Source organism: Sceloporus undulatus, chromosome 10, assembly GCF_019175285.1.
Source record: "Sceloporus undulatus isolate JIND9_A2432 ecotype Alabama chromosome 10, SceUnd_v1.1, whole genome shotgun sequence".
Classification (NCBI taxonomy): domain Eukaryota; kingdom Metazoa; phylum Chordata; class Lepidosauria; order Squamata; family Phrynosomatidae; genus Sceloporus; species Sceloporus undulatus.
In genome coordinates, this window is record NC_056531.1 from 14,726,079 (window position 1) to 14,752,947 (window position 26,869).

General features: G+C 51.7%; 2 protein-coding genes across 8 annotated transcripts in view; both read right to left on the reverse strand.

Moving 5' to 3' along the window:
- Positions 1–418: 418 nt before the first annotated feature.
- On the reverse strand, positions 419–15,975 carry LOC121916384 (trichohyalin-like). 3 transcript variants are annotated; one of them, XM_042441372.1, is made up of 20 exons: positions 15,727–15,975; positions 14,936–15,048; positions 14,259–14,337; positions 12,254–13,345; positions 9,756–9,795; positions 9,387–9,591; positions 9,175–9,287; positions 8,810–8,930; positions 8,337–8,489; positions 7,681–7,839; positions 7,227–7,289; positions 6,846–7,028; positions 6,281–6,412; positions 4,837–5,039; positions 4,081–4,219; positions 3,817–3,900; positions 3,239–3,435; positions 2,571–2,649; positions 2,135–2,347; positions 419–1,732 (listed from the first exon to the last, which is right to left on the reverse strand). In XM_042441372.1, the coding sequence occupies exons 1-20, from the start codon at positions 15,776–15,778 to the stop codon at positions 1,673–1,675; spliced, it is 3,480 nt and encodes a 1,159-aa protein (XP_042297306.1). In that variant the 5' UTR covers positions 15,779–15,975; the 3' UTR covers positions 419–1,672. The 3 variants fall into 3 exon arrangements, with proteins under 3 accessions (XP_042297306.1, XP_042297305.1, XP_042297307.1); XM_042441371.1 differs by having other exon boundaries at positions 419–1,838; XM_042441373.1 differs by lacking the exon at positions 12,254–13,345 and having other exon boundaries at positions 419–1,838.
- Positions 15,976–18,164: 2,189 nt separating this feature from the next.
- OSBP2 (oxysterol binding protein 2) overlaps positions 18,165–26,869 on the reverse strand; it is a 50,595-nt gene continuing 41,890 nt past the window's right edge. For all 5 annotated transcript variants that reach the window (XM_042441302.1, XM_042441303.1, XM_042441307.1 and 2 more), the window contains 10 exons: positions 26,311–26,431; positions 25,354–25,420; positions 25,013–25,177; positions 24,324–24,569; positions 23,815–23,935; positions 23,191–23,294; positions 22,831–22,926; positions 22,321–22,508; positions 21,462–21,682; positions 18,165–21,027 (listed from right to left, as the gene is read on the reverse strand). In XM_042441302.1, coding sequence (XP_042297236.1) covers positions 20,885–21,027; positions 21,462–21,682; positions 22,321–22,508; positions 22,831–22,926; positions 23,191–23,294; positions 23,815–23,935; positions 24,324–24,569; positions 25,013–25,177; positions 25,354–25,420; positions 26,311–26,431 — 1,472 coding nt within the window. In that variant the 3' untranslated portion in view covers positions 18,165–20,884. The remainder of the gene's footprint in view (positions 21,028–21,461; positions 21,683–22,320; positions 22,509–22,830; positions 22,927–23,190; positions 23,295–23,814; positions 23,936–24,323; positions 24,570–25,012; positions 25,178–25,353; positions 25,421–26,310; positions 26,432–26,869) is intronic.

The following is a 26,869-nucleotide window of genomic DNA, read 5'->3' on the forward strand; positions in this document are numbered from 1 at the left end:
CAATTACTGAAGGTGCCTGGGGCAAGGTTAGCCTCCACCACGCGGAGGACATTCTCCACGGCTGCCCCAGCCCTTTGGAACACGCTGCCCACTGAGCTCCACTCATCTACCACCCTGGCCCAATTCAGGAAGGACTTAAAAACCTTCCTGTTCCAACAGGCATTCCCCGAATAAAAATCCTGTGGGCCTCCCTCCTCTTCCGTGGCCATGAGGTTGGGCTATGGGGCTTTTTACCTGTTATTTTTGAATAATTGTTGTATTTGTATTGTTTTTTGTATTTTAATCTTTGTGCATTGCTGTATGGATTGTTGCTGCTGTTTTAACTTTACTGTAAGACGCCCTGATCGTAGGAAGGGCGGGATATAAATAAAAATTTTATTTATTTATTTTTATTATTTATTACATCACTTGCTGTAGATGCCAGTGCTGCTCGAAAGCCTTCCAGCTGGACAGAGGAGAGGAAGAAGGAGGAGGGGGACTGGGCCTTCCTCAAAGGGCTGCGGGGAAAGGCGCTTCTTCCCCAGCGGCTGGGTTTCCTAAGGGTGGCCTGCCCAGCATTGATTCCCCTGGCTCTCTCCCCTGCTTTCAGTCAGGACTGGCGCTGGGTCCAAGCTTTGGGCCTTTGCCGGTTCAGGATACACCAACTTCTTAAGAGTCCAGAAACGTTTGCAGCACAGCAGACCCAGACACACAGCCCTTGCTTTATTTATGAAGAAAGTTCAATGGAAAGCTACATTTCTCTGCTCCAAAAAAACGCAGCATACAAAATACCTTCTAAAAAACCCCACCCCGTAATAATATACAAAAACAACAACCACAAAAGCACATTCTCAAGAGCTGAAAGGGGCAGCAAAAAGGAAACACAACACAGATGTATCCGTAAAGGAAATAAATGGGAGGTTAAGGTCAGCTTCAAGAGACAGGTTGCCCAGGGCTGGGGGAAGGCAGAGGTGCCCACTTTGCCATGTGCTTGGACCAACACTGCAATCCAAGCGTCGTAAACATTGTGACTCCACTGCCACATTGCAAAAATGCAACATAGCCCTGTTCGTGAGTTGCAAAGATGCACGCAAGGCACTTCTGAGGCACACGCCAGGCTCCCTTGTAAATATATATATATATATCTCAGAGCGACAACTTTTTAAACACTGGTCCTATCATTATTGCAGATGAAGGCGACGATTTTGTAAAACAGTTGGAAAACTGTTCCTGGAAGGCATGTTTCACGCCCAATTGGCTTTAGGTTCAAACAAACGTGACACAGAAGAGGGAGGAAAGGCTCAGCCGAATGCAGTAAAGCAGCAGCAATCCTGTTCAAGTTACTTTCTTCATATGCATCTGTTGTTCACTGAAGGCTACCTTCTGAAACATCAGGGGAGACGTTTCAATCCCGGCTTCACAGATCCGTTTCTGAAACATGGGGCTCCCATAGTTTTGAGTCAAAAACAGGAAAGCATTTGAAAGCTGTAATGCCAAAACAACAACACCCATTTTTTTACCAATGCCACCCATATTGTTGAATACAGGGAGGAATCGGGGGTCTCATGAACCCTCCAAGGCCTGCAACATTGGCACTTTCCTCCCCATTCCAGCCCAGATCCCAGCTTGCATCAAGCACTGACAACATGGCTTCCCTCTTGCTTGCTGTTTGACCCCTGGGTCCCAGGCGGTTCTACTTCCGGTTGCTGCTCCTGTGCGGCAGAGAGGAGGAGAAGCCCGCGGCCAGCTGCCTCTGAAAGAAAGGAAGACGGGTGCAGAGCACCAAGGTCCCATCGGCAAGAAGAGCTGGGTTCTTGGATGCGTCTTGGATCCGCGGGGACCAGGGAAGGAGCCACTGTCTAATAAGATCAAGACAAAATGGGACAATTGGGGGGAATTGCATTGGTGGCCGTGGATGACCTGAGTAGAATTAGTTGTTTAGGGGCCTAGTTCAACCCTTGGCGGTGAGGGGATGCTGGGCACCCTCCGCAAAAGAGCTGGCATGCGTCTCAACTGTGGGCCATCTGCTGCGTCCATTGAGCACCAGGAACGTGGTCAGTGTTTGGTACCAAAGCAAGCCTTTGGGAAACCTTGGGGCTACAGCCAGTTCCTGAACAGATGCTTCATCCTGAAGATGGCTGAAAGGGGCGCCTACCTTGGTGCCACAGGTGTCGGGCAGATCTCCCCGGAAGCCGCCGAGGTTGTCCAGGCTGGCTCCACCGTAGGCCGCATTCTCTGCCCGCAGCTCTTGGATGCGACTCTGCAAGCGACGCAGCAGCTTTCGGGGGGTGAAATGACGGGGGCTGGAAAACGCGGCTGTGGCATTGATCCACCGGGAGCAACAAGGAGGGGGCCGGGGGTAACTCCCCTGTAAGAAAGGGAGCAAGGGGATGGGAAGAAACAACAACAGCAACAAGAGTGGCATGTCTTTTTTCCGTAAGAAAGGATAAGGATATATATGCGTGTGTGGTTTTGACCAAAAGCATCCTTTTCCCAAGCCTTTCCCCCATAGCTAAAACCAGCCCTTTGAATACAGTAACCATTTTGGGTACACATTTCTCTGTACTGTCTCTGTCTCCCTCCTCTTTTACCATTGAGAATGGTTGGATTTCGGACTCTGGCATCTCCTGGTCTCTGAGAAATTCCATGGCTTTATCCCTGGACCGGTGTCTGCAAAGGAAGCCCAACAAAGAGAAAATGCACTGAGAATGGTGCTGCTCAGCTGGAAAAATACAGGGGCTGAGATTTCAGGACTCAGATTTCAGACCCTGTGTCCAAGGTTGTGATGTGAGCAATGAGACTTCAGGGACACATGTGCAGAGTTCCAGTACTTCGCCAATTCTGCCTCAGACACCTGGCACTAAGCAGCTGGCTCTTCTGGGGCATGAAGTACAGCACCCACTGCCTCAAGGTGGCTCACGACAAGGATAAAACAAGATCAGCTATAAACTTAATGGTATTTCAATTTTAAACACATGCACACACATGTAATTGAAAATCCCACAAGAACACCCACAACTGAAAACGATATAAACGCCTTTACCGCTGGGGCTTTCCTGCCTTTACCAGTGTATTATTAAAATGGTTCTTGACAGTTTGAAAAAAGGACCCAAACTACTTTGTGAGGTTTGCTTTCAAAGTGAGATTTAAACAGCAGTTCCCAGAACCCCCCAGCCAGCATGGGCATCCCGACCATTGGCCTGGAGGATTCTGGGAGCTCAGCGTCCCCTCCCCTGGAAGTCCCTTTTTACAAACTCACTTCTCCAGCTCGGCATTGAGCTCCTCCTTGAACTCGCAGGCCAACTGTTCCCTCCAGCGCGCCGCGCTCCTTTCCGTGGCCTGCAGTTTTCCGTCAGTCTCCCGCGAGGCTTGAGGCGGTCCTCTTTTGCGGTCCTCTTTGGCGCTGGCTTCCTGAAACCAGCTGCGTTGCAAGGCAGCGATATCCTCCAGGTGCTCCTGCATTTGGACAACGCAACCCAAGGTCGGGAAAGGGGATTTGGGGGGAGTGCCGGGCCCAGAGCTGCCCGATGGACTGCAGTCGCTCTTTTTTAATATTGTTTTTCACAAAATATACAGGGTTTTGTTTTGTTTCTTTATTTGTACAGCTATGGAGAGTCATTGCTTTAAAGCAGGGCTGGGGAATCTGTGGCCCTCCAAATGCTGATCTCCAATTCCTATCAGCCCCAACCAGCCAATGGTACGTAGATTCCTCAACAGCCAAAAGTTGCCCAGCCGTTTTAAACCTACGTACTGATCAATGAATGGATTGAAGCGCGTGCCAATTTTGTTGTCATGCCACCTGGGGGCACCTGGATGGAGCTGGAAGGAGGCACCCACCTGGACCAGCTGCCCCTTCAGAGCTTCGAGGGCCAACTGGTTCTCCCGGTGAAGCCGTTCCTGCTGCTGCCTCAACTCGCACTCCTGAAGCAAGAGAAAAACAGATGTTTCCTGGGCCATTAAAGCCCAAGGAAGAGCCCAGATGTTGACTTTCGAAAACCAAATAGGTCCAGCACTTTGGACATTGCCTTTCAAGTTCGGACCGATGCGTGGTGGGAATTCTCACACACATACAGACACCAAGTGCTGCCATCATCTGCCTACCTTCTCCCTCCGGAGCTGAAGGATGTCCTGCCTTTGCAGTTTGGTCTCCTGCTTTAAGTCCTGGAGGTAGAGCTGGATTTCTCGGCACGCTCCTTGCAAGGCCTGGAGCAGATGGCTGCAGGGGAGCAGAGCTGGACTCCTTGGGACAGAAAAACGGTAGTCAGCGATGGCAGCTAGCCTGAGAGAGAGGCTAGTGGTTACAGTTAGGGAGCACAACCAGGGAAGCTAAGTCTCAGCCCAACATCCTCACCACTTTTTCCATTTAACATCAAATTGGTCTTGATGGTGTTCAAGTGTTTCTACCATTTTTATGAAGTTCTCCCAATTTCGTAGATACAGTTGGGCCTCTGTATCCACAGATTCTGCCTCCATGGATTCCATCATCCATGGCTTGAAAATATTAAAAAATCAAGCAAACCTTTGTCACTTGATATAAGGGACACCATTTTACTGCCCTATTATAATTAATGGGATTTGAGCATCTATGGATTCCGGTATCCATGGGGCGGTCGGGGGGGAGTCCTCTAACCAAACCATGGCAGATAGCAGGGGCCCACTGTACAGAGAAAGACTTGGTTTCACTAAGAAGGAAATGCTATCGTTTTTATTGTTTTTAAAAAATGGTTTGGAGGTGGAGACAAAGTTTGTTTGGCTATGAAGTGGCTTAAATAATAGGGCAGAGAGACAAGCAGCCCTTCTACCAGAGAGAGGCTGGAGTTACACGGTGTGAATGGTAGCCATTTTTGAACGGTGTACCCATGCAACATCTGGGCCGGGACAGGCCCTCCAGCCTTCTTGGGAAGCAGGTCCTGGAGCTGCTGGCATGCTAAGGCGACTTCTTGGGCCCATCCGTCGTGTGCCTGAGATTCTCTCTCCCTCAGCTCAGCTTGCAGAAGCCTGTGGTCCTCTTCCATCTGTTGCACTTTCACTCTTGTCTGATCCCTTTTGTGCATCCTTTCCTAGGCACAGAGAGGAAGGAAGAAAGGATCACTACAAAGGACCAGAAGATATGATCAGAGATGGTGGATAAATGGATGCAGCATTGCTTCAGAATCATAGGGTTGCAACAGAGCCCTCTGCCCTGAAGGAATCCACAAAGAAGTGACCAGTGGGGTCCCACAGGGCTCTGTCCTGGGCCCAGTGCTATTCAACATCTTTATCAATGACTTGGAGGACAAAATTGGGAGCATACTTATCAAATTTGCAGATGACACCAAATTAGGGGGAGTAGCTAATACCCCAGAGGACAGGATCAAGTTTCAAAATGACCTGAACAGACTAGAAAACTGGGCCATAGCTAACAAAATGAAATTCACCACGGAGAAATGTAACGTACTGCACTTAGGGCGGAAAAACGAAAAGCACAGATATAGGATGGGGGACACCTGGCTGAATGAAACTACGTGTGAAAGGGATCTAGGAGTCCAAGTTGAACGTGAGTCAACAATGTGATGCGGCAGCAAACAAGACCAATGCGATTTTAGGCTGCATCAATAGAAGTATAGTGTCTAGATCAAGGGAAGTCATAGTGCCACTATATTCTGCTCTGGTCAGGCCCCACCTGGAATATTGTGTTCAGTTCTGGGCACCACAATTCAAAAAGGACATTGAGAAACTGGAGCGTGTCCAGAGAAGGGCGACTAAAATGGTGAAAGGTCTGGAAACCTTGCCCTATGAGGAACAACTCAGGGAGCTGGGGATGTTTAGCCTGGAGAAAAGAAGGTTAAGAGGTGATATGATAGCCCTGTTTAAATATTTGAAGGGATGTCATATTGAGGAGGGAGCAAGCTTGTTTTCTGCTGCTCCAGAGACTAGGACCCGAAGCAATGGATGCAAGCTACAGGAAAAGAGATTCCACCTCAACATTAGGAGGAACTTCCTGACAGTAAGGGCTGTTCAACAGTGGAACAAACTCCCTCGGAGTGTAGTGGAGTCTCCTTCCTTGGAGGTCTTCAAGCAGAGGCTGGATGGCCATCTGTCGGGGATGCTTTGATTGGGATTTCCTGCATGGCAGGGGGTTGGACTGGATGGCCCTTGTGGTCTCTTCCAACTCTATGATTCTATGATTCTAACTAACACTCTCCTCAAATATCTTCATCTGCCTGGAAAACAGAATCAGCATTTGGAAGCTGCAGTGCTTTGGTTCCCCTTGCAGGGATGCTCAGGATGTCTCTGCTCCTACATGTCCCATCCTCCTCACCTGCTCCAGCTCCTCTTGCAGCCGCTTCAGGGCCTCCACTTTCTCTTTCTGGAGCTGCTCCTGGAGCTCTTCCATGGCTACCTTCTTCTCTCTCTGGAGGGCCTGGACTTGGCTCTCCAGCTTCTCAATCCTCTAAGAGACAAAAAGTCAGGGATGAGACCAGCATCAACATCCATGGGGTCTCTTGGGCTGCATCCACACTACATAAATAATCCAGTTTGATCCCATTTTAACTTCCATGGCTTGCTGCTATGGAATCCTGGCTGCACTCTGGTGCCACAACAAGTTACCATTCCCAGGATACCATAGCATTGAGCCATGGCAGTTAAAGACCCTCTCCCACATCCCCCCACAGTGCATTGCTTCCAAAGGCTTGAAAGAAGGCAGGATCCCTCCAGCAGACCTCAAGCCAATCTAGGGAGAGATGCTCCTTCCAGTATCAAGGTCCCACACCTTAGAGCAAAGCAAAGACCCTTCTCTCTCCTACCAGGGTGAACCCATAGAATCACTTGGCAAAGGGGCTGCCGCCTGAATTCCAAGTTGTTTCTGTGCCAGGGATGCTGACCATGTGGAGGCTGGCATTTTTTCCCTGCAATGCCAGGCTGGTCTTCTGCTCTCCCTCCAGAGCTGCTTGGAGATCCATTTGTGCCCTCTGGTTCTGCTTCTGCAAAGCCTGGCGCTGCAATTGGAGAGCGGCCCGGGCATCAGCTTCCCACTTCTTTTGTTCCTGAAGAAGGGCAGTCTGCACCTGGGAACAACACAAGGGACAAATAAGGTTTTGTTTCAGAGCTGGGGAAGGAAGTAGATTGAGAAACTGCCCCCCTCCAGCATCTCTGTCTTCTTTCTCTGCCATTCTTTTCCTATTTCTCTTCCCCAGCTGGGAATCCCGCAGCCTTCCGGATCGCCATGGACTCTGATTTCCAGTGGCCTGGGTGCTTTTCCGTACCTCCTGCAGCTCCTGTCGCTTCTCACGCTGCAGCTCCTCCCGTAGCCAAAGCAGATTTTTCTCCTGCAAAAGGACATTTTTTAAAAAAGGAAAGACCAACTCTTTCATAGTCATGAAGGCCTTTTTCTGCAACCTAAAAAACCCTCAAGGTGTCAAACTGTAGTAGCTCGCAGGGGAGTTTCAGCAAGAAGGCATCAGACAGAAAAGAAGAGAGCTTGGGAAAGGGACTTGGGGGACTATAACTTCCAGGTTCCCTCAGTCATTTTCTTAAAAGCAGGGGTGGGCAACATCTGGTCCATGGGCAACATGCAGACTCCAGAGCTTCTATTCTGCCCTAGCTACTTAGAGTCACCTAACTTTTTGGCTGGGGGATTCTGGGAATTGCAGTCCCCTCAAAGCTCTGGTTGCAAATCCCAGTCCACAACGACTGCCCCTCCCATGGTTCCCAGGCTACCTTCTCCTGCTGGGCCTCTCGTTGTAATGCCTCCAGCTGGTATGTCTGTTCCTCTCTCAGTCTCTCCACAGCAGAACTCTGGGCCTCTTTTTCCGCCTCCAGGACAGAGATGATCTTCCGCAGTCGGGACAGTTCCGACTCCTTCTCGGACAAGGCTGTCTGCAGGGATAAGATCCCGGCCAGCTTTAATAATAATAATAATAATAATAATAATAATAATAATAATAATAATAATAATAATAGGTTTTATTTATATATGGGAATCCGAGCGGTTTACAATAGAGGGGATAACAGACAGTTCCCTGCCCACAGGCTTACAATCTAAAAGACACGACACAAAAAGGAGAAGGGAATGGTGAGGGGGGGAGGGAATCAGGTCCAGCAGTTCTTCTCTCCCTCTGAGGCCTGGACCAAGGCAGATGGACCGGAGGGAGGGCTCTTCTTCTTCAGGCTAGCCCCTGATGGAACTGGGCCAGCCTTCTCTCCCCCTCAGAGGCCGAAAGATGACAGTTAGGGAGGGAGGAGCCTCTTTAGTCAGTAGGCCTACATGGCAGCCAACTTAGCCTCTCCTAGATGGCCAACAAGCCCCATCCAAACATGGCAGCCGGGTCTATAAGGGCACTGAGCCCAAACGCCGCTCTCGCTGGCTCTCCTACCTCCTGCAGCTGCTTCATCTTGTCAGCCGTTTCCTTCACGGAGGCCAGCTCTGCTTTTGAGCTCTTCAGCTGAAGCTTCAGAGACGAGAGTCGTTCCTCCAGTTGCTCAACCTGGGCCTTCAACTCTTCCCGCTCAGCTGCCAAGTGGGACACCTGGCCGGCAGAAGGAGCCCAGTAAACACAGCTGGTTTGATGCCAAAGGCTAGAATTGTCCCTTGGAAAGAGAGCTGGGCAACATGGGGCCTCTAGGCTGCAATGTGGCATGCTCCACTCCAGGGCACCCAATGTCCCCATAGCCATCCCATTTCCCAATCTGGGGCATGACATTCCCCCCCGGGGGTTCAGGGAAGCACACCAAATCTCTGGAAGCTTCCTATCCTTTGCCCTGCTGGAAGCCTTCCACTCTGATGCCCGGCAAACCCTAACAGGGGAAGAGACGTTCACCAATGTTTGGGATGGGGGTGTCCCCTCACCTGGGCCTGGCTGGCCCTGTCCTGGCTGCCCTGTCGCCTCCAGGCACTCAGCTCCTTCTCCAGCGCCAGCAGCTCTCGGAGGCTGGCCTCCCGCTTGTAGTCAAGGAAGATCAGGTCGGCCCTGGAGGACAGAGAAAAGCATCAAGGAGGAATATGCCAGGGGAGAGGAAGGAGGAGGGCAAACGCCATTGCCTGCCTTGTTTCCAGTCAGGTGCAGGACAGGCTTCTGGGAAGACAAAAGTGTATTGCATCATGGGTACCTCTGCGCCTCCCTTTGGCAAGTCCTCCCAGGGGGCTCAAGCCCTGTAGGGAAGTGAATCCGCTCTGGGTTTTACATGGAACTTGAAAGGACCTTCAAGGCATACCTGATTTCATCAACTTTGCTCTGAGTCTCTTGCAGGTGGAACGTCAGTCTCCTGGCCTCCTTGTGGCCTCCATCAAGGGCATCCTGTAGGGCCTCCCACTCTAAAGCCAGGTCCTACCAGGAAGAGGAGAAAAAGTAGTAGTAGAAGTAGTAGTATGTAGTACTTTTTTGTATCCAGTGTGGCCAGCCACCACCACCCCAGCCGCCCCTCACCTTGGTCTGTAGCCCATCCCTGCACTCCTGAGATGGACGTAGCTCACAGCCTCTGTAGGGTCCCAGCAAAGCTGCTTTCCAGATGGGATCGGCCGCTTGGCACGGGCTCTGCTTCCCAAGACGGCTGGTTCCACAGGTGCCACCATGGCACAGCCTGGCCAACTCCTCCTCTTCCTCTGCACCTTTGTCCCTGGACCCAAAGGACCTGAAAGAGCATCAACACTGCCCTGCAGAGGAGCACCTGGAGACGCAATGGTGCCAAGCAGCACTGAAGGGGCATTAGACTTGTGTCCTTTCACAGCAAGGAAAGGGAGCCCTCCCCCCAAAAAACCTCTTTTCACAGCCCTCTGTCACCTTAGCAACACTTACCTTAGCAAGTCCCTCCGAGGCGAGAAAGACACTTTGATGGCTGTGGGAGGAGGAGAGAAACCTTTAGTGCTAGATCTTCAGGTGCCAGGGGGTGAAGGAAGACCTCTCAAAATGCCATGGGGCAAGGAGGGAGAGGCCTGGCATTTCCCACATCTCGGCTCTTCCCTCCTTCTCCAAGGCAGCCCCCACCACTTCCATTTCCTGAGGGAGGAACCTGTGCCCCTTCCAGAGGTTGCTGGACACCCATTTCAAGCAGGAATTGGCCAGGGACAATGGGAGTTACAATCCAATACTGGGAGGACCCCCCACAACTCTATAGCATGGGGAAGGTGTGCCCTCCTGACTGCGTGGAGCCTGAAGGGCCTCATTTGGGGGGCCCTGGATCTCCCCCAAATGTGAAAAATGCAACAGTTTTGCTCCAACCAGCCTCCCCCTAAAACATCACCTCTGAGTAGGCCTGGGAAAGCCCCGGGTTCAAATCCCCATGCATCCATGAAGCTCAGAAAATGACCTGGAAGCACTCACTCAATTGCTCAATCTAATCCCCCTCACAAGGCTGTTGTGAGGATAGACTAGGTGAGGGGGACACATGTACCCCTGGAGTGGGGATCATGTAGTCTTCCTAATGCTGCTGGACTGGAGTTCCCAACCTTCCTCACCACTGGCCCTGCTAGCTAGGTTGCTGGGAGCTACAGTCCAACAACATCTGGAGGGCTGTGTGATTCTCATTTCTGACAAACACTGACTACCTCAAGGGAAAGGCAAAGTGCAAATGTGGCAGATAAATACATTTCACCCCAAAGGCTTTGTCCTCAGAATCAACATACAGTAGCTGACTCTTTTGCTCCAACCAGCTGAAGTTGGAGAAACGTCTGGTCACTCAACTTCTATCAGATCAAACTGATGCAAGTGTTATTTACTGGGACAGCTGCCCTGGCACAGTGCAAAGAGAAGAAACAGGTCAGAAACTGCAATTCCACCATTGAAAAGGTTCCCTTTAAAGGTTTTTTTATGCACTGTGCAAGCCCCAAATGCCTAAATCCTGCAGAAACAATGGGATCATGGGTAATTTCCATTGATTCAGAGTCCTTTAAAATAATCCAGTAATGCTTGGTAAAGGGGAGAGCAGTGGGAAAAGACAGCGACCACACTACAAGTGGAACAACTCCAACAAGAAAGCCACAATGGCTGCTGTCTGGAGTTGCAAGACCTCAGCAGGGTAATGGAGGACCATGGCTGCATCCGCATTGCACAGATAACCCAGTTTGACACTTTAACTGCCATGGCTCAATGATATGGAATTGTAGTTTGTTGTGGCACCAGAGCTTGGCTACGATATAGTGACGTTTTTGCTTACGGATGATTCAATGTATTATTATTATTATTATTAATTTATTATTATTATCCTTTATTTATAAAGCGCTGTAAATTTACACAGCGCTGTACATACAATCTTTTAGTTAGACGGTTCCCTGCCCTCAGGCTTACAATCTAAAAAGACACCACACAAAAGGAGAAGGAATGGTTGTGGGGAAGGGGATCAAGTCCAGCAGTTTTTCTCCACCTCAGAGGTCTGGACCAAGGCAGATGGACTGGAGGAAGGGCTTGGCTTCTTAATGGATGGTTAAAAGGAGGCTTCCTGGGTCAGAGAGGGGCTTGCCCCTGGGAACGCTTCTCTAAACAATATAGTCTTTAATTCAGTTTTGAAGCTGGGTAGAGAAGTGATGAGGTGTGCATGTGGGGGAAGAAGGTTCCAGGAGTAAGGGGTAGCAAGCGAGAAGGGACGAATTCGGGAGGGGACAGTGGTAGTCCTACACTGTGACAGGAGACCCTGACTACCAGAGCGGAGGGTGCGAGTAGGAATGTAAGGAGAAAGAAGGTCAGATAAGTAAAGAGGGGCCAATCCATGGAGGGCTTTGAAAGTCAATAATAAAAGCTTGTACCGGATGCGGAAGGGGAAGGGGAGCCAATGAAGGGAGGATAAAAGAGGAGAAACATGGTCAAAGTGGTGAGCGGATGTGACAATACGGGCAGCTGAATACTGGACAGAGATTAAAGGATGGAGGTGTGAAAGAGGAAGCCCTGTTAGAAGGAGGTTACAATAATCTAGTCGCGAAACCACTAGGGCATGAACCAGAGTCTTGGCAGTAGAGGTTGAGAGGAATGACGGATATTGGCAATGTTGTGGAGAAAGAATCTACAGGCCTTGGCGGTGGCCTGGATCTGGGGAATAAAAGACAGAGAAGAGTCAAAAATGAAGCCAAGACTGCGGGCTTGATGAACCGGTTGAATAGAAGTGTCGTCGACAGAAACAGAAAAGGAATAATGAAGGATGGGTTCAGGTGGAAAGATGAGAAGCTCAGTCTTAGACACAAACTTTGCTTCAGTCACAAACTTTAAAAATACTGTGTAAAAAATAACCTTCAGGCAATGTGTATAATAAGGCGTATATGAAACATAAAATGAATGGCATGCAGAACAACTTTGTCTGAACTCACACTCCATTGGTTTCAGAGCTTCCCCATGGCCTTCGGTGCAGTTCTTGCAGGGCTCCAGGCAGCCATGGCTGGGGAAACCTAGAGGACCGTGGGTTCCACCTCTTGTGCTTCTAAGCCTTGACAAAGCTCCCCTCTGCATCTTGCCGGTCCTACAGGTTGTCAAAGGAGGATGCCACTCTGGTGGGATTACTCCCCTCCTATTGTTGTTGTTGTTATTGTTGTTGTTACCACCAGAAGGTGCCCCACACCTGCTATGAGAGCCTGGGAGGGCACACAGACAGGAAGGATCTACCAAGCCAGCTTCTCCCTTCTCAGGAGGACAGGGTTGTACTGTCCTAGTAGGGGCTACACCACCAGGCATCTTGACAGGCTTGGCATCCACTTCCAATGGTGGCCAAGGGTCCAAATCACCAACATGCAACGGGCGGCTTGAATTTTCATGCAGATCTTGAGCCCACTCCGAAGAGACCTCAAATGTTTTGCTCCTCTGTCCTGGTTCCCAGAAGGCCTTCTCCCCAGAGATCCTGATCGAGCCCCCCAGCTCTCCCAAATTCAAGATTCTCTGGGGTTGAAGGCCCTTTCTCCTCTTGGAGTCCTTCTGGCTAAGCAAGGAGAACTTTTCTCCTAGAGACTCCAGGCTCCAGATTCTGCATCGAGCGCAAGGGGACGGAGGCTCTTCTGAACAGGGAGCCAAGGAGTCCTGACCCCATTCCGGTCTTAACACAGCCTGAAGGGACAGAGCCCTAGTCCGATTTCTTGCTGAATCCAAGGCAGATTCTGAGTCTGCCAAAGTTTGAGAAGGGTTAGTACTCTCAGCTTGGCTCTGCAGGATGTCCCCGGGGATAACAGTGAGAACAAATACATCTTCTTCTCCCTCACTGTCGGAGCTTAGCGGCAGATCCACTAGGCCAGCCTGAAATGTGGCCGCCAGGTCTTCAGTGCAGACCGAGTCCGATCTGCTCTGGCTTTCCAGGTTGCCTTCCAAGTCAAGGCAATGAGCCTGCCACCTGGTGCCTTCCTCCATCTGAGAGGCCGAGTCTTCTTCCACTGGAGAGGCTTCTCCATCCCCATCCCCAGAGCTTCTGCCCAGATCTGCACGGAGAAGAAGGAAACGGAGGGTGAGCTTCTCTCCCAATCAGATGTCATACCTGAGAAAACTTTGCAACCATCTGGTCGGTGGGGTGCCACTGCAATCCAGGAGGCAGGTCTCGACTCCAATAGGAGATCTTACAAGGGACATGCAAGGGAGTTGCCTCTGAATCCAGGCCAGGATCCCCAAGACGAGTTGAAGGAGCCCAACGTGTGACAATGGAAGGTGGGACTCCATTGACCCAGGAGGAAGAGTAAGCTGGAATACTGTTACTCTTTTGTACCAACTCAATCAATCCCCAAGACTTCGCATGGCCTATTAACCCCCCTTTGCTTATTGCTAGTCTGAATGCACCCATGTAAGGTGGGCCACTACAACAAACCCATTTGTTTGTGCTAAGACAGGTATTTTTTCTCCAGGTATGTGCCACTATTCTGTCTCCCATCCACCTGTTTCTTTAGTGTTTATCCTGCCTCCGAACACCCAAAATTAGCGTATATGGAGAATATCCCATTGCATCCTTAAGCAGCCCTGTGCAGATTTGTGCAGGAGGAAGGATCACCTAGTGACTTTCATCACTCGCTGAGTGGGGATTTGAACCCAGATCTCCCTGGTTTAAGGCCATCATCTATTACACTGTTTATTTTTTGTAGCTTTGTCATTCTGTTTTACGGTTTCATATTCACCAACCTGACATTACCTTTGGCACCAAAGGATGGTATAGGCATTTAAAAGAAAATAACCACTTAGAGAAACTTGCAGTATACTGTACACATAGGACCATCCTGCAGAGTAGAATGAGAGGGGTGCTAGATTCAGACCAAAAGGCAGACAGGGATGAGCGACGTTCTGGTGGAACCAAACCAACCGCCAGGAGGGAAGCCAGGGGAAACTGTGCCCAACCAAAGGACTCACCATCTGCCTTGGAGACACCCATCGATCCATCAAGGGAGGCCGCCCCATTACTGCTGTTGCCCTTGGTGGGTCCTTGAGCCTGTGGGATGAGAGGGATAAGTTCGGGGGAGCAATGCCTATGTAAACAGAAATAAGGAGGAGAGGCAGTGGGCACAAGGCAAATATTTGGCACGTACGTGGCAGTGACAGGCTCCAGAGCTGGCACAAGATGGCTGCAACCCTGAAGGATCTAGAGCAGCATAATTGTTCTGTATGCAAATTTTTATACTCCAGGTGTCATAAGACTGAGTTATGCCTGAGTCTGACACTAAGAGGATGCCAGTTGATGCTGCCTTCCAAACCACACCAGCATGACTTGCACAAGAAGAGCCTTCCAGACCCAAAATGCAGAGACCACAGGTCTGTCCCCCCAATTGCTGCCAGAGGAGAATGTCTACCATCTTGCACCATTGGCTGGGGTTGATGGGAAGGGCAGTCTAGTCAACATGGCAGGGCCTCAGATGGCATCTTGCAGCTCTGTGCCAGGGTTGTAGACAGCAATTCCTCTCAGCAACTCCCTGGACATGGGAGGAATTGAACCCAGGAGGTTTTGCACATGGGCTCCGGCACAGAGAGCGAGGGCCCTTCTGCCGAAAACTTTCAGGCGAAAATGCTCAGGTCTTGCGCTCGACATTTACCTGCAGCCGGCTGAGCTGAGCGTCGATCGAATCCAGGAGGTAGTCACAGTGGTCCTTGGCCCAAATACCAGATTGCGACGGAGGAGGAAGGGAAAGTGGTGCTGTCGTCGCTCCTGAGGAGGAGGAGGAGGGCATATGACGCCATGACCCTGGGACCCCTGGCCATGGGTTCTCTGGGGGTGCGGGGGTCCGTTCTGGGCTTCCCATGGCAGCAACCCCTCCTTAACCCCCAAAGACCAGGGTTCCCTTGGTGGCACACGTAGGCAGTGTGAAGTGTGTGTGATGTCAACGGTGCCACCTTGGGCAACTGCATGCGAGGCACAGCGCCGTCTCCTTGCCAGCAGGGCCAGTTTATGCTGTCTTGGCTTAAGTTCCAGGAGGGTAGATTTGGGGTGAACCTGAGGAGAAGCATCTTGGCCGCAGGGGCATCGAGGCGGCTGCTTAGCCCTCGTCTCCAGGAGCAGGAAGGGGGGCTGCTAGGCCAGGGAGGGAGTCCTGCAGACCCCTCGGGATTGGGGACTGCAAGGCCCAGCAGCCACGCTCAGCAGGGCTCTCCGTGAAGGACGTTGGGAACTGAAGTCCAGCAGGATTTACAACAGTACCTCCGTGAGTCTATCAGCCTCCAAGGCAGGCTGGGTGGGCCAAAGGGAGCCCTTGAGCCCCCGGAGCCCTCCCAAGCCCCCCCCCATCCCCCGATGCCCCTTGGAGCTGGAAATGAAGGCAGGAGGCATGGGATCCCTGCTCCCCTCCTCTCCCCAGAAGCCCCTGGCCAAGGGGCCCTCCTCCTTTACCTGCAGCAGCAGCAACAGCGCTCTCCCGGGGCTCCTCTTCGGAGCTGGCCATGCCGCCGGCTGCTGCAAGAGGAGAAGAGCCCAGAGCTCCCCCGGAGGCCAGGCCCCTGGCTCCCCTCCTTCATCCGAGGGCGCAGGGGACCCAGGAGCTTCCAGACAGAGGGCTGCCTCCTCCGCCCTCTCTGCAGAAAGGATCCGCTCTGATCCCGCTTTAACTGCCCCGGCGGCGGCGGCGCCGTCCTCTGCCATTCTGGGGCTCCATTCTGCAACTGGGGAACCGCCCCGGCCAGGGTTGCCTAGCAGCCCCTGAACGCTGGCCCTCCCATTGGCCGGGGGCCTTGGCCGTTGCTTAGCAACGTGGGCGGCGGCATCCTTCCCAGAGGCTGCGGGGAGCCACGTGGGCTGGTGCCGGGCATGCGCAGACTAGGGCCCTCCCTGTCCCTTCCCAGCCTGGGACAGAGGAGCCTGGGAGGGTTAGAATGGGGCCTGGTCCTCCAAGTTTCGGGAGTGTCCTCCATTTTCTGGGGGGGGTTGATGTTGGGGAGTCCCCGGCGGAGGAGCTTCCGGGGCGGGGCTCCAGGAGGAGCTGCATCTGCACTGCAGAGTGAATCCGGGTTGGCCCCCTTTGAAGTGCCCTGGCTCCCTGCTCTGGACTCCCCCAGAAGGGCCCCAGCAGCCTCCCAGCCCCAGGAGGCCAGGGCAGGGAGCCAGGGCAGGCCAAGGGGGCCCAAGGGCAGCTGTCCCTGGCAAGAGCCGGGCCAAGGGCGCAGGGCCTCCTGGCTGCCTCCAGGGCAGGCCTCCTGCTCCAAGCCATCGCGGGCATCCGCTGGTCCAGAGCCCCCTGGCATCTGTTCGGAGATTGAGCCAGGAGCAGAGACCCGCCACCTTGGGCCCAGGAGCCACTTGGAAGAAATGCCAAAGCCCCCGGGGATCTCCCACCCAAGAAAGACCCCCCCTTCTTTCAACATAGGAAAGAGTGACAACTCTCAGCCCAAGTACGTTTCAAACTCCTGCATCCACATTTTATTACGGCGTAAGCAAAGCGGGATCACTCACAAGAATATCGCTTCCAAAGGGGTTACATTCAACAGCACTGACAGTAGCATGGCACTCCAATCCTCTGGCGGGACTCCAGGGAAAGACCACAAGATGGTGCCCTCCCAAAGTGTCGCCCGACAAGAAGCTCTCGCTTGACCTGCTCCAAGCCACTGGCACCCCCATCGCCCTCCAACGCCCCCCATCCGGGTGCGGTGCCCATGGTAAAGAAGCCAGGGCTGGAAGGTGCCCAGGGAAGGAGGGTCATCTCCAGGCCACAACTCTCCATCTGGGCCCATCTGCCAGCACCTGGCACCCAAAGGCCATGCCCAAACCCAACTCTCCAAGACAGCACTCCTACCAGCACAGAGTGGCATTTCCACAGTCCTTCCTATGTTCTCCGGGGCTTTCTCGATGCCCGGTTGGAAGGATTTCCTGTGTTGGCACCCAGGGGTTTCCTTTCATGCCCTGGTTGCCCCTTCTGACCATGCCCCATCCGGGTTCCCACACTGGATGGGTACAGCTGGCTCTGGCCTTGCCTTTCTTCAAGCTTGTAACTGCAACCGGCTCTAAGAAGGGAGAGGAGATGGCGAGGGGCTTTGCTAACACGCCGGGGATCAAGTAAGCACAGAAAAGAAGGCATTAGACTGAGCCATTGTTCTCTCTCCATTTGTCCATGTATATATATGTGTGTGTGTGTGTGTGTATACACACACACACACACACACACATGGCCTTTAAAAGAGAGGACAAAAGCAAAACAAGAACCCCCCACGAGAGGGTTATGGCACTGGCTCAGTGTTTTGGTTGTACACCACAGCTGCATCCGCACTGCAGAAATGAACATGGTTTGGCCCCACTTGAACTGCCACGGCTTCATCTTATGGGGGTCCTATGGGGTTTGGGGAGTGGTAGCTTTGCTTGGGGCCACTCCAAACTGCCATTCCCCAAATCCCATAGCAGGGAGCCAGGGCAGTTCAAGTGGGGCCATATCTGAGCTAGACTGTGCTCTAAAACATTTGCCTAGATCAGCATTGGGCAAAAGGTGGCCTTTGGGGTGTTGTTGGGAATGCAACGCCCATCAGCCTTAGCCAGCAGAGCCAGTGATGGAGAATGCGGGGAGGTGCAGTCCAGCATCATGGGGAGGGATGCGCATTGCGCTGGGACCCAATTCTTTCTACAGAAAGCAACACATTTCTGAGAGAATGGGGCTCACTCAAGAGTGAGCCAGCCTTTGGTGGGTTTTGACAGCTGGATGTTTTCAACCGGGGATGTTGGCGCCAAAGCCAAAGCAAGCCATGACCTGAGGAGCCCAGTCAAGGGAGGAATCCTCCTGCCAACCCCAACCCCTCACTCCCCAAAGAAACCAACAGGAGCTCTGCAAAAACACACCGCACAGAATATACAGTCAACCTCACGCTTCTATTTTGGCTCATTTAAAAAACAACAACACACCCTACAAAAATTGCACCCAAACAAACAGAGAAATCCAAAGGTACAGTATGCCATTGCACTGTTATTATTATTATCATCATTATTATCGTTTTTAAAAAATTCAGACAGAGAGATTCGTCTTCATAATCTTTCATCTCCTAGTGAAGTACCATAGAAATTTAAACAAAATAATTATATATTTTTTTATATAGAGATTATATATATATATAATATATATAAATTAGAAGCAAATAAATAACGGAAGAGTGAAGGGTACACTAAGTTCAGTGGCGTCAGTGGTGTGTGTGTATAGATACATATATTTGTACAGACTGTGGGGGGTGGTGTATAAATATATATATGTATTTATATTTATATACTACATAAATAGTACACATTGTACATATACCTATAGAAATGGTTTCAGTCGTGGTGGCGGGGGCAGTGGAAGAGCAAGGGCGGTTGGGGATCCCCCTGGGATCTCCTGGTCAAATGGCGAAGATGCATGGCGGTGTGGGGTTCTTAATGTGAAGACCCTGCATTTCGTTATTGCTCAGTTTCAATCCCACAAAGGTGACCCACCAGCCAGAAGGGATTTGTTGGCTGCATCCACACTGCAGAAATTACCCGGTTTGACACCGCTTTAACTGCCACGGCTCCATGCAATGGCATTCTGGGGATTGTATATATAGTTTGTTGTGGCACCAGAGCAGAGTAAACGACACTCCCCAGAATGCCATTGCATGGAACCGTGGCAGTTAAAGCGGTGTCAAGCCGAATGAATTCTGCAGCGTGGATGGACACTTTGTGTCTCCAAGAGCCCTTGTCCCACGAATCAGAGGCTCTTGTCCCAAGCCCCTATCTTCCACGAGACAACAAGCAGCTCCAGCTTTGGGCCAAGTGAGTCTGCCAGGTTGGATGAAGACTGGGCCGTCTCTCCCTGAGGCGTAAGGCCAGGCCCCAATTGAAACCCAAAGCCACCCAGACCATTCTGGCCTGGGCGGAAAAGGGAATGGGCCATGGGCGTGCCCATCGCCAGTCATCAGGTAGCAAGTGCCTCCGTGGCGTAAGAGTTCAGGGTTGGCAGGATGGTTGGCCCCAGCACCACTGGGCCTACAAGGAAGGAAGGAGTAGGGAGCCAGGAGGGGCGCTGGGAGCCAGGCCTGGGATGCCTGCCACGTTCGGATGCGCAGCTGGCGGGAGAGCGGCAGCATCCCACCTGGGCTGGAAAAGCCTAGGCTGGCTTCTGCTCTCCACTGACATGGGGTCCCACCTGGGTCTCCAGTGCCTTCTCGGCCTCCTCCCGGCGTAGCCCGTTCTCTCCCTGTCCCCAGATGACAACGACACTGAAGAGGGAAAGAGGCTGTGTGTATTTGTGTGTGTGCTTTCCATATAGATGGCACCAGAGAAGCTCCCCCAGGGGTTCTGTTCCGTACCAGCAGCTTTGTCCGCCGCTCCTGAATCTTGAGCATGCCTTTGCTCAACTGGAGGCCACTGCTTCCCACTGAAGCTTGGGGCAACTGCTGGGATGGTGGGTGCCCAAGCCCATGTGGATTCTGGAGCTTCCTAGCAGTGGCAGTAGAAAAGGGCTGGCACAACCTTGCGGTGTGTGGGAAAGGAGGGTGCTGGTTCTCACTGGGGAGATGATGGAGAGGCGTCCGTTCCGCTCGACTCAGGGAGAGCCAGCTCCTCTACAGAGATCTCCGAAAAGAAGGTTTTGAGGTATGCCAAGACTCCGCTGCAGCTCACTCCCACAGCCACCTCTTCATCCAACATCTTCTTCCCCCACCTCACCTGGAAAGTCCTTCCGCAAAAAACCAGGCAGCTAGGGACCGCAAAGGACAAGGGTTGGAGGAAGGACCTCAATGAAAAGGCCAAAACAACTTTCTGAAACATAGAGCCAGCTTTGCTGAGTGGGTTCTGAAGACAAAGCATAGAAAGACATTGCGCCCGCTGGCCCTTACTGGATCCGACTATTCCAAAAAGCATGGAAGAGAACTTACTCCCAGCTTCTCCTGGCATGCCAGCCTTCTCCAAGGGCACAGTCTCTAAACGGCGAGGAGGAAAGTGTACCTACTGGTTTTTCACCAGCCAAATTTCCTTTCTTCCTTAGAATTTAGAGACCATACAGAAAAGGGGGGCGAAGAGCTGTTTCCATCTTTAGAAAAAAGAACCTGAAAGATCTAGAGACTTTTAAAAAATATAAGAAAGGGCGAGGGGGAACGGTGGAGGAAGAATCCAGCGTATATCGTTCCCCCACAAATACGTTCATCTTTGGAAGTCCGAACCCTGGCTAAGAATGGGAGGCTGCAACTCCTGACGTGGGAGTAACTAGGCCAGGTTTGAAATGGAAAAGGAAAAGGGGGGGAAAAGACCCATCATCTCTCAGTCCTAATTGGTGGGTTTAAAAAAGTCACTTTAAAAAAAAAAATCAAATGCCATTTTATTAGTGCATAAAAATAGGTTTGGAATCCCTGCTTGGTTTGTCGCGTTTCTCTTTCTAAAAAAAATCCGTGCGTGTTTCACCTCTGTGTGCTGCTTGGAAATGTGTGTCGCTGAGAGCAGGCCAATGCCTGGAGCGCTGGAACTCCCGAATCCTGTGACCCATGGCGGGAGGAGAGGGAGCAGGAGCAGGAGGCGGCGGGGGCGGCGGTGGGGGTCTCCTCCCGGCCCAGCGAGGAGCAGCGGCTCAGAAGATATCAGGGCAGGCACTCCAGTCCTGTTGCTCCTTGGCCTCCCAGTAGCCCCCTTTGTAAATGCAAATCAGCTCTCCTGTGGCTGGGTCCACCTTCCGCTCAAACCACAGCGGGATGTAGCCTTCGTAGTCTTTACCTGGAATACAGAACGCCCACCAAAACGTTAAAAATGACACAGGGCTGGGGGCTACTGGGATAACCATGCCACGCCAGGCTTTTGAAGAGATTCCAAACGCTTTGAATCTTTCAAACTTGCTCTAACTTGTCAATGCCTCCAATAAGCTTTTACAGTGGACCTACCGTATCTGTAGACACAAACGTCTGCATTACTGGCAATGGCAGCGCATGCACGCAGCCATACCGATGCAACTGCGTGCCAAGTCACAACCCACTGACTATAATGTGACTTGAGCATGCCTATTTTTCTTCATCTGTGAGGGGAGCTGTAACAGAACCCCCGAGGATGGGAAGAGCACACTGCAGTTGGTTCTTAAACTACCTTACATATATTTATGCCCCCAAACTGAGCTGATCCCATTGAGCTGATCTCACTGTAGTTCCAACTCTCACCTTCCTCCAGGGCCTCGGCTGCCTCCGCTTCCCGTCTGCGACGCACTGCTCTCTGCTTCTCCTCCAGCCTCTGCTTCTCCACGTTGGCCTCATCCCATTTGCCAATCTCCATGAGGCGCTGGTCAGGCCTCAGGCGGCTGTCTGTGGGGGCCATGCCTTCCTCTGGCTCATTCAGGGTCAAAGCCAGGCTGGAGAAGTAGTACATATTTTCGGCATTTTCCCTGGAGAAGGAAGATCAGCACTCCATTTCAGAATGTGGGATTGTCTACCTGTGTGTGTAAACGCTTCAGCATGTGGCCCTCTGCACTGTGTCTATGCAAGTCATCAAACCTACCACGCTTCCCAAGGACTCAGGTCCCATGTTAAAATGTGTAAGGGATGCAAAACATGGTTGCCATTTGGATTTATTTCCATCAAGCCCCCAGCTGTCTAAGGTGAGGCCTGAACCCTCCTCTGCTACATCCCTTACCACCATAATTACTGAGTGCATGCTTTGCCCGTAGCAGGGCCTGGATCCTAGATCCTTGACTTCTTGAATGAAAAAGAACTCCAGGGTACCAGGCCTCTGCCAGCATCTTTGCAAAGCCACCACCTATCCCAGGGAGGAGGTATGGGCGAGGCCAGGGGTGGGGATCATGCGGATGATGATGGACTGCAACTCCCAGCATGCTTCACCATTGGCTCTGCTGGCCAGGGCTGATGGGAATTGCAGTCCAACAACACGCAGAGGCCCACACAACTCTGGTCCAGCAGGACTACTGATACTGCCTAGGGCAGCTTACTGCATCCCCTATATGAATCCCTTCATCTCCCAGTTCCTGAAATGCAGCCACCCCACTGCCCCATTGGGGAGACTCACGGAAGCGGGTATTTCTTCCACAGGACCTTGGGAGACAGGGTTTGGTAGACTGTTTTGGACAGCTTTCCTTCCGAGCTGGTGCTGCCATGGGTGCTGTTCACAATCTTGGAGCACTCCATCTTCTCGTCCCACGTGCCAGACATGACGTAGTGCGCCTGGCCATCAGCATCCATCACCACGCCTGTCACCTGGCAAGAGACAGCCCCGATGACTGGACCGGAAGTCTCAGGGCAAGGCTCAGCAGCAGAGCCTGGCAAGGTCTGCCAAATGCCATCTGATGGGCTTCTCCAAGGCATGCTGGAAGCCTTTGTTTCTTTGGTTTCTTTTGCTTAATTTAGTTTTCATATAATAGTTTTCATTAAAATATTATTTAAAATACCAATTATGCTATTACATCAAGCCCTGTTCAATCACTTGTGTTGCTTTTGCTTCAGGCATCCCTTTATGGTGGAAGTCTTTGGTCCAACACTGATAACAAGAGTATTCTGCATCTCTTGGAGAAACATTTACCTTTCGAGGGACATCTCTGGAGAAGTAGCTGTAGGGCGTGAATTTCAGCTGGCATTTGTCTTTCGATTTGTGGTTGATGATTTCGATGTCACCAGACTGGGCAAGAAAAGAAGAATTTGTAAAGAGGTCACTTTTGTATTTCTATAAAATGTAGTAGGAGTGTAGGATTTCTCCTTGAATTGGAAAGGAATATGGGGTATTCTGTATACCTCAAAGGCACTGAGCACAAAACTGTGCCCTTCTAAGCCAAACCACTGAATAAGAAATGGAAAATAAGTCTAAAAACAGACATATTCTCTACACTTTCCTTCACTTTGCAGAACCTACAGTAGACCTACAGTTTTTAGGACCTCAACTGACCTGGTCAATCCAGAGCTTGCCCACGATAATGTTGTGAACAGTCGAGGTCACCTTCCGCCACACATAATGGTTGCCACTGGCGTGGAATTCCAGGTGGATGGCACCTGCAGGTGGGCAAGCAAGGAGGACAAGAAATAGAAATAAGCCATTCTTCACTTCTAGGACAAAAACCTCAAAGAAAGGGGTGGCATTTCTGGGAGCACTTCTGGCAGGGGTGGCCTGTGAGGAGGTCAGAATGGCGGGAAACTGGTCCCTATCCACCACTCCCCTCTGCCCACTCCATGTTGGCATGAGTATGCTGTTGGCCAAGACAGGATTACGTGAACATAAAAACTGCCCTGCTGGATCAGGCCAAATTAATCCAGTGCCCTCTTTCCAGATGCCAAGAAGACCCAGAGAGAAAAGAGAACTGCGCAAGATTAAATCTGCAGGAAGCATACAAATCCAAGCCAGGCTAAAGCCTCTTATCCAGGTTCTTGTCATGACCATAGAGGAGGAGAGCTCTCAGAGAGACAGTCAATGCCTCACAGCAACTAATGGTTGTCAGACAACCTTTTGGCCTGACTGGATTGTCACTTATTGCCACGGGTGCCAAAGACTCTATCAGGAGGTCCAGCAGCTTACCCAATGGCATGATGGAGAGGTATTTGCCCCGGAACTTGCTGGCAATGGTGATTTCCTGCCACAGGGTCCAGCCTCGCTTGGAATATACATGATGGGCTGCAGCCGGAGGATGGTGGCTCACCTGCGAGGGCACAAGGAGAAATAAACCCTGATGGTTTTGCCTCTGGAAGAGGAGCAAAGGAAAGGCACATCACAACAAGAGAGAGGTTTTCATGCGTTCCAGTTTGCATACACACACACTTTGGAAAATGGCAGGCTAAGAGTGATTTGCGCTACCCTCAAACACACAGGGGCTCAGTGAAGACCACCATGTGGAGGAGTGGCAGCTCTTGAGTCTGTGGGACAGTGAATCCACTCTAGGTTTTGGTCTGAACTGTCCAAAAGAGTGCAAAAGCATATGCCCAGAAAGGGGGAAACAGGAGGCTAGTGTTGCGGGCCCAGGTCTACTTGCTTGGAGCCGTTTGCTCTGCCCATGACATCCTGCAGGCTGGGTGGCCAGCCAGCCTTACCTGTTCGCAGAGGGACCGGAAACCCAGCTCATCTAGGCGATCCAGCTCATAGGTCTCCCCCAGGAGCGGGTTGAACGGCTTGGCTGTCCGGTGGACTGTCGTTGAGTAGGAAGACACAGAGAAAGCAGCCACAAAACACATCTGCTCTGTGGAGCTCTCACACTTGACGGCTTTGTCGAGGAGCTCATGGTATTCCAGGTCCTCTGTCAGCCGCTGCAGCATGGAGAGGGGCTCATTGAAGTTTATCTGCAGCGGTCAGGCACACAGAGAGAACCGGCTGGGATCCATTTCACAAAAACAGAGACACAGAAGGCTTCGAGCAACCAAGTCAGGCTTGTCCATGGGCAGGTCTACTCCCCTGGCTTTGCTTATGGGGCAGGAAGCAACATGGGTCACACTGCTCTGTGGCTTTTCTGATTCTTCTTTGGGGGGGGCCTTGGGGGGGGCTATAAAATCAGCCTTGGGGGGCCAGACACAGCCCATGGGTGCACAATTCCCATCACCCGGTCTAGGCACTGAAAAAAAAGCTTCCGTGAGGTGCCTTGCCCACCCAGAGCAGTGGAGGTCCTAAGCACCCCCTGCTTACACCTTGCCACTTTCAGGAGCGGGCATCCTGCCTTGGAACAAAAGACAAAGACCAAGAGCATGAGCCCTTAGCCCTCAAAAGGGAACAGAGAAGCATTACATACAGGCATGGGGATCTTGGACAGTTCTTTGCCAATGCAGTTTTTCATGATGCTCCAGAGGTTAAGGCTGTAGTTGGGTTTGTCCGGGATTCGGTTCCGTCGCTTCTTCTTGGGCACCGCATCTTTGCTTGTTACGTCTGGGGTGCTTTGATCGGAGCTCTCAAACACCTGGAAAGGGAGCAGAGGGAAAGGAACTGAAAACAAAGACAGCCTGGGATTCTCAAGCCCCTGGCCCCTAAGGAGGGTGGCAGCGGTGGCGGTTTTGTGGTGACTGCTGTCTTGCCCTTTTCATCGTTCAAGACTCAACATGGCTTACCAAAGTTGTGAGTCACAAAGGCACTTACGTTGTCCTCCAAGTTCCAGTCATCGGCACGACCCTCGCTGGCCCCACTGATGTTACTTCCAGTGCGTCTGCAGAGAAGACACAGGTGACAATGGCAGGTGAGGCGGCGCATGATCCCCCCTGGCAGTGCCCCAGCATTACCTATGGCAGGAGCACCAATAGAACATTGGGTCTAGAGAGCATCACAAAAGGGGTGGGATTCCGCTATGCAAATATCCGGCATGGCATTCTTACCCACCCAACTTCTCTCGCCTTGCCCCAAACCAAGGCCTTGACTGGAGGGGAGAACGGCCAACCCCAAGATGTTCTGGACAGCTACTGTCACCGGTAGAGACACTGGGTGGCTGAAGGAAGGGGCCTTTGAACCCATCAAGGTGCTGGCAGGTGGGCTCTGGAGGAGGGATACCCTTCTAAACACGTAATGGAAAACTAGCCTAGTCCCTAGAGTAGGAGTGGGCAACTGTGGGAGGCTAGGGGGCATGAAAAACTGCCCTCATATGCCCTCAAGGTGGCATGGGGGCATTTTCACCAGGGTTTTGGGGTCCCTAGGCCATTTGAGGCATGGAAAGGCCTTTTTGTACAACAGGAAGCGACCAGCAATCACTGGCCCATAGGTGTGCGTCTGTGTGTGCGTGCTATCCAGGGGACATTAGGGCTGTTTTCACCATGTTTTAAAGGCCTTTAACCAACACTTTGAATTGTGCTTGGAAATGGACCTATATCCAGTGAACCTGTTGTAACAAAGGAATTGCACTTTCACGTGACCACACAGTATCATGTAGGATTCTCTTTCAGCCGTACACAAAGATCCCTCTCCAAGCACCAACCAGGAGCAGCCCAGTTTGGCTTTCAAAACCAGGCGAGGATTTGCAGTGTTAAAGGGGGATGGTGGCCTGAGCCACCATGTGAGATGGCCAAGTGGGGCAGGCAGGGTGTGGGGTAAGAGAGGAAGGCCTACCTGTGCTTTGATGGATCTGCAGCTACTGTGATGAAAGCTTGTGCATCCTCCATGGCATCGAAGTACTCCGTCTCCTCATCTTCGTCGCTGGCTTCCCCTTTCACGCTCAGCACGCTCCCCCCTGGCAGAGACAGAAGTTCTGTTAAGCAACCCACCCTTGTTTGACAAGCAAAACGCAAGCCGATGGCCTGGTCACTGCTTGCAGTTGGGCTTGGTAGGTTCAGAGGTGATCAAGAAGGCTTTAAATAAATACCGTGAATAAGAAGAATATTATAAATGCCAAAGCTAGGATGACATAGAAGTGAAAGCATCAGAACAGGGATGAACAAGGGTCAAGCTCTTGCCACTTCTCCCTGGCGAGGGCTAACCTGCGAGGCATGGCTGGCCTTGAAATGTCAATCTCAGGCTCAGATATTGCTGCAAAAGGTTCAGGGCGGTGCAAGGGAACAACTGCCAGAAGGCCCAAGAGCACTGCCTCCGGCGATCCTACCCTGCAAGTCCCAGGAGAACTGGGACAATCCTTCTCTCCAACACTGGAGGGCCCCAATTGCCATCAGGA

Coding starts and splice junctions, on each gene's coding strand:
- LOC121916384 (XM_042441371.1), bottom strand. CDS start 15,778: ATGGCCAGCTCCGAAGAGGAGCCCCGGGAGAGCGCTGTTGCTGCTGCT. Junction 9,796..12,253: donor AGCTCTGAAACCAATGGAGT/GTGAGTTCAGAC, acceptor CTCCTCCCACAG/CCATCAAAGTGTCTTTCTCG. Junction 9,288..9,386: donor GGGATGGGCTACAGACCAAG/GTGAGGGGCGGC, acceptor TCTTCCTGGTAG/GACCTGGCTTTAGAGTGGGA.